General features: G+C 44.4%; 1 protein-coding gene across 1 annotated transcript; it reads right to left on the bottom strand.

Moving 5' to 3' along the window:
- Window positions 1-770: 770 nt before the first annotated feature.
- cdk13 (cyclin-dependent kinase 13) lies at window positions 771-10,256 on the bottom strand. Its single transcript, XM_034214128.1, has 14 exons — window positions 8,149-10,256; window positions 7,301-7,861; window positions 7,030-7,188; window positions 6,800-6,939; window positions 5,333-5,503; window positions 5,065-5,254; window positions 4,889-4,945; window positions 4,695-4,796; window positions 4,512-4,589; window positions 3,843-3,959; window positions 3,624-3,755; window positions 3,342-3,538; window positions 2,384-2,884; window positions 771-2,181 (listed from the first exon to the last, which is right to left on the bottom strand). The coding sequence occupies exons 1-14, from the start codon at window positions 9,285-9,287 to the stop codon at window positions 1,508-1,510; spliced, it is 4,218 nt and encodes a 1,405-aa protein (XP_034070019.1). The 5' UTR covers window positions 9,288-10,256; the 3' UTR covers window positions 771-1,507.
- Between the last annotated feature and the right edge of the window lie 3,012 nt (window positions 10,257-13,268).

Here is a 13,268-nt window from a genome sequence, read left to right as displayed (position 1 = left end):
TTATATACATTATTCAAAGTTCCACCTCGATTTACATCTCAGGAGGATACAAGATTTATCCCAAATGTAATGCTTCATATAAGTTGTACGACTAATATTGCTTTATAACAAAACATTGTAAAAGTAAATTGTATTTGAACGTGCATGGGAACAGTTCAAAATGAAGCAGATTCTTTTTGAAAGCAGCACCTCTTGATAAAGGTGAAAAAGCCTAGCGCTCTACTGACATCCACAAAAATGAATATCAAAGCAGGCGTTTAGAGGGAGCATGGAGGAGGACTGGCTTGTGATCTGAGAAACTGTTTTCCATCGAGTTCAAAGAATGAGTTTAAAGTGCTTGAAGATTGAGTCCACTGGGAGCTATCAGCTTTTGGAACATTGTATTTCTTCCTGACAGTCGTGATGCGTGCTGCTATCTCCTTAGACATGTCTCCCTTGATAAAAACTCAGCAGCAGTGCTTACCTGCCAGTTTCTTAAATACAGGGTTTCATCCTACAAATACATGAAAGATATGTCGGTTTGCGTTTTACTGATTTTCTCAAGGAGCATGTAAGATAGATCATAATAAGATCTATACTGGTTTCAAGCATTTACCTGTAGCAACAGCACTTATTGTAAATGCCTATATGTATCTTTTGCAGTGAATAACACTACAGGTAAATGTGGGTGGTTCTATTTGATATGACACTGCCATCCAGTGGTTACATCACCACATCAACCATGGTTATTTAGGATATAATTAAAACCCTTGTAGAAAAGCAGACAATGATTTGTTGCTGGCATTTTTTTTAATAAACATTTGCCAAAGGATGAGGGAGGGGGACAAAATTATTTAGTACAAAAAAAAAGAAAAAATTGTTTTGGAACTTGGGTTACTTGTTTTTTTTCTTTTTCTCATGGTTTTACAACATATATTAGCAAAAAGGCATGTGGAATTTAAAGTGAAAAGAGCCTTTCTCCATGAAATCAGATCCAAGTCCTAACAGTGTGTCTGGCACTAACAAACCCTCGCATCAGCTGAGCCATCATTGTTCCAACATAATCATGGCCGTCATAAAAAGAGGACACTACATTACTGGTCATACTCCTAATTGTGCAGATAAAGCACACCATCCATTTCGTAGCTAAAATAGTTTCCGCCTACTTTAGTCAGTAGTGCAAAACATTAATACTAGTCTGCCCCTGGAGCAATTACAGGAAGGCTATGGTTTAAAATGTACCCAGCCTGATAAATGTACACTCAAAAAAAGTTAAAAGTTTAATTTAAAAGACAGCAGAATAGATTACAAAAAAATAGGAAAATGGTATGAGCGAGAAAAACTCCTGCAGTGTAATTCGGCTGCAATGTTCCAGACGGAGGAGGAACACAATGCCTTACACAGACTGAAGTCATTAAAAACTGAGTGTGAGTCTCCAGATCCCTCCGCTCTGCCTGACAGGCTTCCCGCTCAAACTGAGTCCTGCAGCCTTTTGTCACAAAACTGCCCATTTCCCATTTTCAGTCTCTCAGAAGGGCAGGCCTCGTCCTCTGATTGTTGCCGTTGAGTTCACGTGTGGGCCGAAGCCGAGGGGTAGTGGCGGGGCCCCCACGTGGGAAGGGGATCCCCAGACTTGTCCTGGAGCTGGGATGGGTAGGGGAGGAGCTACACCGTCCTTTCTAGCCATGGCGTGGTTGTACATGTGGATAGAGCTGGGGTTGGGCTGCCCCTCCACAGGTAAGGGGCTGTGATTGTACTTAAAGCGATGGTCCTGGTCCCCACTGAACACCATGCTACTAGGTCCCGTGGGTGGAGGGAAGGGGTCGGGGTGGGTGGGGGCAGCAGACGAGGAGCCGGCAGCAGGTCCGCTGAACACCTCCCTCAGAGCGTGGGGGGGCAGGCCTCCGCCTAGCATGTGGCCCATGTAACCGTCCCCGAAGCCTGCAGGGGTGAAGGGACGAGGAGGGGGGTGGTGGTAGTCTCCGCCGTATCCGGGCCCCTCTGCGGTAGGGAGGGGTGGGTAGTCTGGCTCCGGGGGTCTCCCTCCATCACTTCCGCGTGCAGACGCGATGGGTGGGGCGTGGCCGGTCTTGGGTTCAGGTGGAGGCTGCCGGTAGTCCAGGTCAGCGTGTGGGGGGGGCTCTGGGGGCTCCGGGGGCCTCTGGTCTGGGGGCAGGATGGACACACTGCCTACTTCAGACACTGAGAGACAGAAACATGTATATTAGGTATTGGAATGCATTTCTTATAATTATTCATTAAAATGTTCTTTGTTTCTTAGCACAGAAAAAGTGTTCCGGTAAAACCATGTTCATTAAAGTCAATATCAATTCTCTCATTGACACGTGGTTCAAAAAACAACTAGAAAGAGATATTTCTCTCTGAAAATAATAGACTGGGTTACCTGGAGAGACTGGGCTTGGCTCTGGGGGGTGTTTGACTTCTGGAGGAGGATGCCCCCCTGGCGCTGCTCCTGCTGGGTTAGTGCTCTCCGCTCCTTCTCCTCCATCACTCACTTCCTGCCTCTGGGTCTGCTGAGCCTGAAGGAGCTGAGCCAGCAGCATCGTCATGGCCGTCTGTGTGGCCGCTGCTGCCTCTCCGTCTGGAATCCCCGTCGGTGCCGACATGGGGGGTGAAGGAGGTTTGGGCATAGGGGGCGTCCGGGGCATGCCTGCAGGAGCTGTGGGCTGGGGGGGCTTCACAGGCGTAGGTTGAGGTGGAGGTGGCTCGGCGGGGTCCGTGGGAGCGAGGGCTTTGGAGAGCTGCTGTAATGTTTCCTGGTTGACCTTCGTGCCCATGGACTGCACAAACTGCGCCGTGTTCACTGAACTCTTGGACTGGCCCAGGAAGTTCAGGAGGACCGCCAGCTGCTCCTGGGTTAACTGAGAGGTCGGGCCCTTTGGGTCTGTAAGAGGACAGAGCATTCCTGTTAACCTTAGTAATATTAGAAAAATCAAGGTTCAAAAACAAGTTGGACCAGTCGGACTCCAGACCACGCTGACTCATCACGAGCACAATGTAAATCTGAGTCATAGGTGTGAAGAATGCTACACAGTTAAACAGTTTCGTAGAAGGGCCAGCCACTTTATAAAAAAAACAAAGCTTGGTTCAGTGTCTTGTCTTTGCACCGGTCCTCCAAGGACAAACAACATTGAGAAGATATCGACACACAGATGGAAGTGAAGGGGTTAAATAACAGACAGGTCTTTGTGAATTTTAAGACATATCTATATTTATATGTATTAAGTAAAGTTGTACTTGTTTTGGATGCATTGTGTATGATAACATGAAAGTCCAATAACACAGCACCTTTCATACAGGCACATTCAAAAGCTATTTGTAGCTAACAGCAGTTAACTCACCTAGCAGTGCCGAAGCAGCTGCATTTGGAGCTTTAGCGCCCCCAGGAGCGGGGAAGCCCTGCGGAGTGTTGCTGCGGCTGTCGTCGTGGCCCAGCTCCTTACGGGGGGCCTTCGGGACGACCGCTTCCTCCGGCGCCTGCTTCTGACGCCGGCGTTTCTTACTCCACAGCTCGTGACAGTCCTGCCACAGCGGAAGACTGGAGAGACGGAAACAGTGAACATTGTAATCTCCATATTAAACTGTATAATAAGCATGTTAGTGCAACAGAAAGCTTGACATACTCAGGCGGGGGCATCTTGTCGGGGTCCACGTCCTTCAGGAACTCGCTGCCCAGCGCTTGTTCAGCTGTACAGCGTTTGCCGGGGTCCAAATTTAACATGTGGTCAAACAGGTCCAGGGCAGAGGGAGGGATGCTGGATCACAATAGAAAGAAAATATTTCAATATAATGCACTCCCCAATCCTTATATTTCCAATTAGACGCCATGTGCATTCACTTACAAAGCATACTCCTCTCGTAACCGTCTCCTGTACTGCTTCTTTGGTTTCATGGTGTTGAAGAAGGGGAGCTTTATTACATCTGGCCACACAGCAGGGCAAGGACTGCCACATATTCGGCTGAAAAAGACAGACATGCAGTTGGTTGAAAAGAACAGCAAAGTGTGGACATCGTTTGCAATCTTGACTCAGATTCAATTCATAAAACCACCAAGACAACTGGCATGACGTGTTGCTTTAAATCACTTTTAAATGTATTAGAACATAGTTTCTCTGTAATGTGTGACATTGTAAAGTGATACAATTAAATAAGACAACAGATTAAACATGAACCTTACAGTAGTATTCCAGTCTATGTTGTGCATAGCTCACAACAATAAGGATATGTACAAACTTTTAAAGTTTCCCCAGCAGAGGCGAGTTGCCGCCACTAGATTAATCACTACCTCACCTTTCCTCTAAGAGGGGTAGTCGTAACAAAACAACAGCAGTTAATGAAAACACATCTGTGTTTGCGTAGGTTTAAGGTCAATCAGTGGAAACTTTTTTGTAACTTTCTCTTCCTGTTCTGATCTTCTCAACTGGGTGAAGCACTGTGGAAACCAGGCAAGAGTTTACCACCGAACCCAGATGTGAAACATTGACATTTAACTTGATTTAGTCTACAAGTACCTGATGAGCTCTAACTGGGCAAGCTCCTGATTGGCCTGGAAAATTGGTTTCTTTGTGAAAAGTTCCCCAAGAATGCATCTGTGAGAGACAAAAGGAGATACAATTAATCATTATGACAGATATAAACTACCCAGACAGAAGTTAAAACCACAACACTTCAGTCAATATCAGTCGTGCTCTTACCCGCAGCTCCACACATCGATAGCTGGCGTGTACCTCTCTTCTCCCAGAAGAAGCTCTGGGGGACGGTACCATAGTGTAATCACTTTATTGGTGTATGGACGACTGAAGATAAGAACAACACACAAGTTGTTAGCATTAAGAAGCAAGATTGATAAATAATTGTGACGCCAAGACATCTAAAACATAGGACTCACCTCTCTTCAGAGTTATAGAGCCGAGCAAGTCCAAAGTCAGCGAGTTTGATTTGACCTCTGAAGAGAAAAAAACAAAACACAAATGAAATGCAGTTCAGAAAAACATGTGAGTTTGTAATAAAAAAACGATGAAATAGATATTCTGTGTCAGTGTAAAAAGGACACAAAGGACTGACTTGTTATTGAGCAGGATATTGGAGCATTTGATGTCTCGGTGCAGAAAGTTCTTCTTGTGGCAGTAATCGAGGCCCTCCAGCAGCTGTCGCATGAAAGACTTGATGTGGCTCTCGTTGAAATGGACCAGGCCAGACTCCAGCAAACCCATCAGGTCATGGTCCATGTACTCAAATACAAGATAGAAAGCACCTGAGATAAGAGAATAAAGATTAAGATTTCAAAAAAGAGGTATAAAACAAATCAATGTCGTGTGACAGGATCAGATACCTTTGTCATTCTTGAAATCTAGAGCGTCTTCCTTGTCCGTGACGATCTCCTTCATGTTTATGATGCTCTTGTGGTTGAGTTGCCGCAAAATCTTGATCTCCCTGATGGCCGTGATTGGGAAGCCCTCCTTTTCATTGTCCAGCCGAACTTTCTTCAAAGCCACCATCTCAGCTGTGAATCACACGAAAGTGCAGCGTAAGAAGATAACACCATGAGCTGGTCTAACCGTACTAGTGTTGTCACGATACCAACATGTTGGTACCGATACCAAGTCAAGAATTGCGATTCCGATTCTTTTTCGATACTTTTCTTAAAAAAGGGGAAACAGTCTTAAATGTAATTATTGTGCTTTATTTCACACCAGAACCATAACACAAACTTTTAAACAATGAGAACAATAAATTAAATAAATGACTAGAATTTGTATTAAATACAATTAAGCATCATCTATAAACAACTTTTTTGTTTTTCGCTTCAGGCGTCTTTTTTGTCAACAAGCCGAGGCGCAGCGGCAGTTGCACTCCCACTTGCAGCCTTGCTTCTCGTTTTCTCACATGCTCTGGCAGCTAGCGCGTGCACGAGAGAGGGGAGGGACTGCAGGCACGGCTGCAGTGCAGGGAGTGGAAGCAGAGCGCTGAACACACACAGCTCTTATTAAAACGGCGCTTTCTCACCGGAGTACTTTCCCCCGTCATTCTTAAAGTACCGATACTAATGAAACGGAGGAAACGTAATGTTTTTAACGGCAGGGTATCGCGGTACCTTTCAAGTATCGGTACACCGTGCAACACTACACCGTACACAGGTTTTTATCTATGACTATTTGCATTTCCAACAGAATATTCAAAACAAGAAAACAAAGGCCCTTATTCACCGCTATCCTCCAATGTTTTTTCTTAAATGTGTTCTTGAGAAAAGTTTTCACCTCTTTCATGCTCTTAAAAGGATGCATTTCATTGTCATCAATATTGAAAGAGCGTGCAAGTTTGTCCTAATGAGTATAGGTAAACGCCCTGACAATCCCTATAATAAGGGTGTCACACTGCAGGGCCGTGCATACAGAAACTAAATCCAAGTCTAAAGAGGCACTGGATTCCAAATGTTAAGAAAACTTTCCAAGTCATATTGTATAGCGATACTAAATATCCATATAAAATAACATAAGAAATATGCACAAGATGCTATTACTCTATTTAGTGTGTTTTTATTTTAGGACCATGTTTGTGAACTACTTGAAATTATTATAAGCACTAGAAATAATAAATAAACAAATGTGATTGTTGTATTTGACATCCAACTGTGAAATGGCAAAAACTGCATTTACAAATGATATTGCACAAACATGTCACCACTATGCAGTTTTCAAGAAAGGAATTTCAGGAAGGTCAGGGAACGAGGCCCATAGTTAACGGATTCATGTTTACAATATTGATATTATAAATGAACCTCTATCTTCTATACACTCACCAGTGTCTTTGTCTTTAGCCTTGTACACCTGACCGTAGGTGCCTTCCCCTGTGATTCCAATGATCTCAAACTTGTCCACGCAGCGTTTGCCCCAATCTATCTCAGTTTCCTTAATTTCACCGTGTCTTGGGCCACAGATTCTGGAAATTACAAGAAAACATTTCATTGTTAGCCAAGTTAATATACAGCAGAAGAAAATTAGAAATATCACTGAATGCACCGCAACATACTTAGGTCTTCGGCGAGGTGTCTGGGACTTTTTGTCATCGGCTGGGCTGCGCGGGGAAGACTTGCCCCCGGGAAGTTCAGGAGGGAGGGGCAAGTCGGTTAGCAGCTGACGGGCCTTCCTCTCTGACTTTTTCTTCCCTGCGATCAAGCTGTCCTTCAAGCTGATAATGGGGGGAAGAAAGAGATACAAACACAGGGAGAGTGTAAGTAAGGCTTCACAATTAAATGTATAGAGGTGCATGACAATTATGTGTCACAACCACACGGGCATACCTTTCTCCTTTAGCCATGTGATCTAGAACTGTTTGGGGCAGGGACGACAGAGTGGAGATGAGTGAAGCAGCGGCTCGTTCCTTGTCTTTGCTCTGTGCAGATGCTGGTGCTTTCCTTTTGTCCCGATGTACAGAGTCATCTTTCCCCTTTCCATCTCTGCTGGGCTGGGGCTCAGTGGGCCTCTTGGCTGACCTGTCAGAGGGGGACTGGGGATGGCTCATTGGGGGAGTTCTGGGACCTTTCTCCGGCGGTGGTGGTGGTGGAGAGGGAGGGCGGCCCTTTCTGGATGTGTGATTTATCTTAGGGCTGGGTTGATGAGCAGATGAGGGACCCTTGGTTGGAGTAGAGGTGTTGCTGGAGTTCTTGGCCTTGGCAGCCGCTTCTGCAGCTTTAACCTTTTTCTGCTTACTGAGCTCAGCAGCAAGACTGGTTTTAAAGGTGAGCGTGCTCGGGGAGAGGCTGGAGGGGCGGCTGCGGGAGCGAGAGTGGCGGTGACGGCTGCGAGAACGTGAAGGCCTGGTGGACGAATATGGACTTCTGCTACGTGATCGAGCAGATCGCCTGAAAAAAAAACATGATTTGGACACATTGTTAGATGGGAATATTTTTTTAGTTGAGCAATCTAGTGGATCACATGCAGGACTTTCAATTAAAAGGAATCGTGACACCACCAAAGTAAAGATACATGTTTACCTAGGTTTGGGTTGAACCATTATGATAAACTATTACAAAAAAAATCTAGAAGCCCTTTGTGGAAAATCAATGTCTGACTCCTCCTTACCACCCTGACCTCAAAAAAACACAACAGCCAATATATGAAACACACATTATGCTTTATAACAACTCACCTGACATCTGAACTTGGGCTCGGGGACTTCCTGTATGGACTTCGAGATCTCCTGCGGTTTCCATAAGGACTTGAACCAAACTCTCCTTGTTCATACGGACTGTGTCGGCCATAACTCGGGGATCTACGCCAGTTTGCCGGGCTCACTGGGGATCGCTTCCTTTTGTTGCTGGAGTATGCAGTGGGTGACTTTGGCGCACCATACCCATCTGCATCCCGGCTATAATACGTGGAACTTGGAGAGAGTTTTTTGCTCCCATAAGTTGGACTTTTTCTAGATATTTGCTGGTTATAACCACCAGGAGACTGGTAGTTATATGGAAGGGATGTCCCATAGGGACTTTCTGTTTTTACACCAGGACTTCTCCTGTATGTCCTGAGGTCTTCGCGGTCATCTCTGTAGGATTGTGGAGCCTCTCGGTATGCAGATGGAGGCTCTTTATCAGATCTTGTTTTACTTCGGTGCCCTTTTGAATCCCTTTTATCTGCAGATTGTGTGGCCTGAGATGTGGATGTTCTCTTACCATTTCTGTCACTGCTCCTTGTGGTGTCTCTGTGATTTTTAGAGCCACTGAGACTAGCTCCACTTTTAGCTTTTGAGGAGTCTCTCTCGCGGCTCTGGCGGTCCTTTTTCCTGCCTGGCTCCTTCTCTTGCTTGCCCCTCTCTGATGGTCCCCTTGTCGGTTCGTCCTTGCTTATGCCCACTGCCTCCCGGTCTCTAGGGTGACTTCGGTCTGTGGTTCCTGGTCCATTAAACTCACCAAAGTCAACATCGCTGAGTCGGTCTACTGAGAGCCTGTCAGCACGGGGGTCGAGTTTGGGAGAGGGGCTCCCAGAGAAACGCTCTGACTGAGAGCTAACGTCGTCATACTCTACTAATGTCCGAAGTTCAGCGTCTTTATCAAAAGTCCCCTTTCGGTCATTATAAGGGTCTCCTGTTGTACCGGCATGCAACAAGTCTTTTCCCTTGGCCTGTCTGCGTTTCTTTTTCCTAGAAGCCGATGACCGCCTCTTCTCTCGGTGTCTGTCTCGCTGAGCAGCACCGCTCCCCGGCTTGCTACGCCTGTCCTGTCGGTTAGCATTTTTCTGAGCAGAGGGGCTCCGTCCCCGACCCTCCCGAAGCACCTCTGAATTAGGCATTTATCCTCAATAAAACACTATGCCTAAGTTGAGAATTATCTTTATATTATATACTTTTCCTATGTTTCTTGTTGTGTCGTGGAAAAAAACATTGGGCTAGCTATGTCACAGGCTAGTTGGCTAACGTTACAGCCAATTCACAATTACGACAGCTAGCTAACGTTAGCTAAATCACAAGCTTAACATTAGCATTACACAGCTAGCTAGTTTGAGGTTCAATACAAAGTGAGTTACCCCTGACGGTAGTTAATCCATTACACTTGGTGCCTGTAGATTCCGTCACATACAATCCACATATGGTGTTTAGTTATAGAGTCAGTCAGTACTCAACCATAAACGTAAATATCCAAGATTTGCTAGCTAATGGCAGTCGGTTTAGCCAGCTAGCCTCCAACAGCTAACTGTGTCCAACTCGACAGTGGCATTCCATTTCATGGTCAAAGCACAGGCCCAAATCATCTCTTTCTTTAAAATCCAGTTCTTCTGTAATGTTGCAGATCGTGCAAGCATGTATATCCATTTACCAGGTAGTGTTAAAGTTTAAGTTAAAAAAAACTCAATCTCCTTCTCACAAACTTCTTCTCGCCTTCCATCACACTCCAATGTGCAACAAGGAAGTGAATAGCACGCGAGTTGGCTGGATAGCCGCTGCTAGCTAACTAGCCGCTAGCACGTTAGCCAGCTCGCTTTCTTTTCTCCTTGCGTTGAGTTCAATTCAACTCAGTCAAGATGCAATACAAGAGTAAAAGCACGCCTGCTTTCACATATCCCTCCGGGTTGTAGCTCCCTCTTACTACCGCACGGTCCAAAATGTGTTAATGTGTTTCCGGGCAAAAAGGTTCTACAATTCTTTGAATTGATTTCAATATATTGTAACTTTGTTCGCAATGTGGCTAACGGTACAACTCGCCAGGGCCCAGACAGCTTTCAAACTACAGGCCTTGTGCGTCGGTGTTAACCAATAATACCCGAATGCGTAACACATCTAAGTGTCTACGTCATCGCCAAGGGAAACCCCTACTTTAAAAAAACATTTCGAAATCAATGTACAAAAGTTAGTATCTTATATTCTATCAATCAAATACTAAGACAATTAGGAAACTTGCTTTCCATACATTACATTTGGTAATACTTTGATTTGATCCTCTCATAAACATATAATTACAATAAAGGTTATGCTAGATAAAATACAAATTATCAATGAAAGAAGTAGGCTGGCTACTGGTATTATACTTAAAAAAACATATAAAATACTGAATACAAATAGCCTATCACTGATTTCCTTTCCCCCCCTGTTTTAAAAATCTGTAATTAATCCCCACATTTTAATTAAATATTAATAAACAATGTAAATTAAATATGTTTGCAGATGTAATAATAATACATTTGATTTATATAGCACACTTTAAAAACAACGTCATCTCAAGGTGCTTCACAAAGCTATAAGGAGAAAATAATAAAACAAATAAAAAATATATCTAAGGAGCATATTGAATAAAATATGCGCAGATTGAAAACTCATCTCTTTCGACTCCACTTTGAGCGATTACGAACAAAGCACTTATATACTAATAAAGGACTTATCTAAAGCCAGTTGAGTAGCACTTGAAATGTTTTGGCTCTATGAAACCTGATGTACTTTCTGATTCTGTTTTATTTTTCTTGTTTGTATCTTGTTGGTCGAACGCACTTATTGTAAGTCGCTTTGGATAAAAGCGTCAGCTAAATGCAATGTAATATACAAATGTAAAGTTCATAAAAAGGTTAAGAGCATAACATATTTAAAATAAATGAATACAGTTTAATTAAGGACAGTCAGTCAAATGCGGTGCGGAACAGGTGGGTCTTGAGGCATTTCCTAAAAACTGAGAGTGATGCAGAGGTCCATATGTTCTCTGGAAGCTGATTCCACAGACGTGGACCCAGGGAGGAGAAAGCACGGTCTCCCATGCTGACCAATTTTGAACAGCAAGGAGATGGAGCTGGCTGACCTGAGTGTGCGTGAGGTAGTGAGTGTTTTCTGGTTAGCCGTTCCTGTGGTTAAAGGCGTTGAAGACCATTATGAGGACTTTGTAGTTGATCTGGTGGGATTTGCCAATTGTATACTAATTTCTCTCTTATCCAAAATATGTCAGCAGTAGTATGCAGTTTGCACTATCTATTCTTTAACAATCAACTTCTACTGTTATAAAACAGCAACAGCTATGCAGCACAAATCATCTGTGTGGTTGTGCAAACACTGCGATAAGGGCAACGCCAAACTACACTGAACAAAAATATAAATGCAACACTTTTGTTTTTGCTCCCATTTTTCATGAGATGAACTCAAAGATCTAAAACATTTTCTATATACACAAAATAACCATTTCTCTCAATTATTGTTCACAAATCTTAAAAAATCTGTGATAGTGAGCACTTCTCCTTTGCCGAGATAATCCATCCCACCTCACATGTGTGGCATATCAAGATGCTGATTAGACAGCATGATTATTGCACAGGTGTGCCTTAGGCTGGCCACAATAAAAGGCCACTCTGAAACGTGCAGTTTTGCTTTATTGGGGGGGTCTGGGGGGGTCCGAAAGTCAGTATCTGGTGTGACCACCATTTGCCTCACGCAGTGCAAAACATCTCCTTCGCATAGAGTTGATCAGGTTGTTGATTATGGCCTGTGGAATGTTGGTCCACTCCTCTTCAATGGCTGTGCGAAGTTGCTGGATATTGGCAGGAACTGGAACACGCTGTCGTATACGCCGATCCAGAGCATCCCAAACATGCTCAATGGGTGACATGTCCGGTGAGTATGCTGGCCATGCAAGCACTGGGATGTTTTCAGCCTCCAGGAATTGTGTACAGATCCTTGCAACATGGGGCCGTGCATTATCATGCTGCAACATGAGGTGATGGTCGTGGATGAATGGCACAACAATGGGCCTCAGGATCTCATCACTGTATCTCTGTGCATTCACAATGCCATCAATAAAATGCACCTGTGTTTGTCGTCCATAACATACGCCTGCCCATACCATAACCCCACCACCACCATGGGCCACTCGATTCACAACATTGACATCAGAAAACCGCTCACCCACACGACGCCACACACGCTGTCTGCCATCTGCCCTGAACAGTGAAAACCGGGATTCATCCGTGAAGAGAACACCTCTCCAACGTGCCAGACGCCATCGAATGTGAGCATTTGCCCACTCAAGTCGGTTACGACGACGAACCGGAGTCAGGTCGAGACCCCGATGAGGACGACGAGCATGCAGATGAGCTTCCCTGAGACGGTTTCTGACAGTTTGTGCAGAAATTCTTTGGTTATGCAAACCGATTGTTGCAGCAGCTGTCCGAGTGGCTGGTCTCAGACGATCTTGGAGGTGAACATGCTGGATGTGGAGGGTCCTGGGCTGGTGTGGTTACACGTGGTCTGCGGTTGTGAGGCCGGTTGGATGTACTGCCAAATTCTCTGAAACGCTTTTGGAGACGGCTTATGGTAGAAAAATGAACATTCAATTCATGGGCAACAGCTCTGGTGGACATTCCTGCTGTCAGCATGCCAATTGCACGCTCCCTCAAAACTTGCGACAACTGTAGCATTGTGCTGTGTGATAAAACTGAACATTTTTAGAGTGGCCTTTTATTGTGGCCAGCCTAAGGCACACCTGTGCAATAATCATGCTGTCTAATCAGCATCTTGATATGCCACACCTGTGAGGTGGGATGGATTATCTCGGCAAAGGAGAAGTGCTCACTATCACAGATTTTTTCAGATTTGTGAACAATATTTGAGAGAAATGGTTATTTTGTGTATATAGAAAATGTTTTAGATCTTTGAGTTCATCTCATGAAAAATGGGAGCAAAAACAAAAGTGTTGCATTTATATTTTTGTTCAGTGTATGTGCTTGTGCATACATTATACTTCTACATACTTTGGGGTTGTCAAATGTTGCATCAAAAACTGCCTACCTAAATAACATAAA

The sequence above is a fragment of the Gymnodraco acuticeps genome, unplaced genomic scaffold (genome assembly GCF_902827175.1).
Source record: "Gymnodraco acuticeps unplaced genomic scaffold, fGymAcu1.1, whole genome shotgun sequence".
NCBI lineage: Eukaryota > Metazoa > Chordata > Actinopteri > Perciformes > Bathydraconidae > Gymnodraco > Gymnodraco acuticeps.
Note: the sequence above shows the minus strand (reverse complement) of the source record. Positions and strands in the feature narration are given on the sequence as shown.

Excerpts from the sequence above, each read along its gene's own strand:
- cdk13 (XM_034214128.1), bottom strand. The coding sequence starts at position 9,287 with ATGCCTAATTCAGAGGTGCTTCGGGAGGGTCGGGGACGGAGCCCCTCT. Across the intron at positions 7,862-8,148 it reads AGCCCAAGTTCAGATGTCAG|GCGATCTGCTCGATCACGTA; the intron begins GTGAGTTGTTAT and ends TTTTTTTTTCAG. Across the intron at positions 2,182-2,383 it reads GCCAAGCCCAGTCTCTCCAG|TGTCTGAAGTAGGCAGTGTG; the intron begins GTAACCCAGTCT and ends TCTGTCTCTCAG.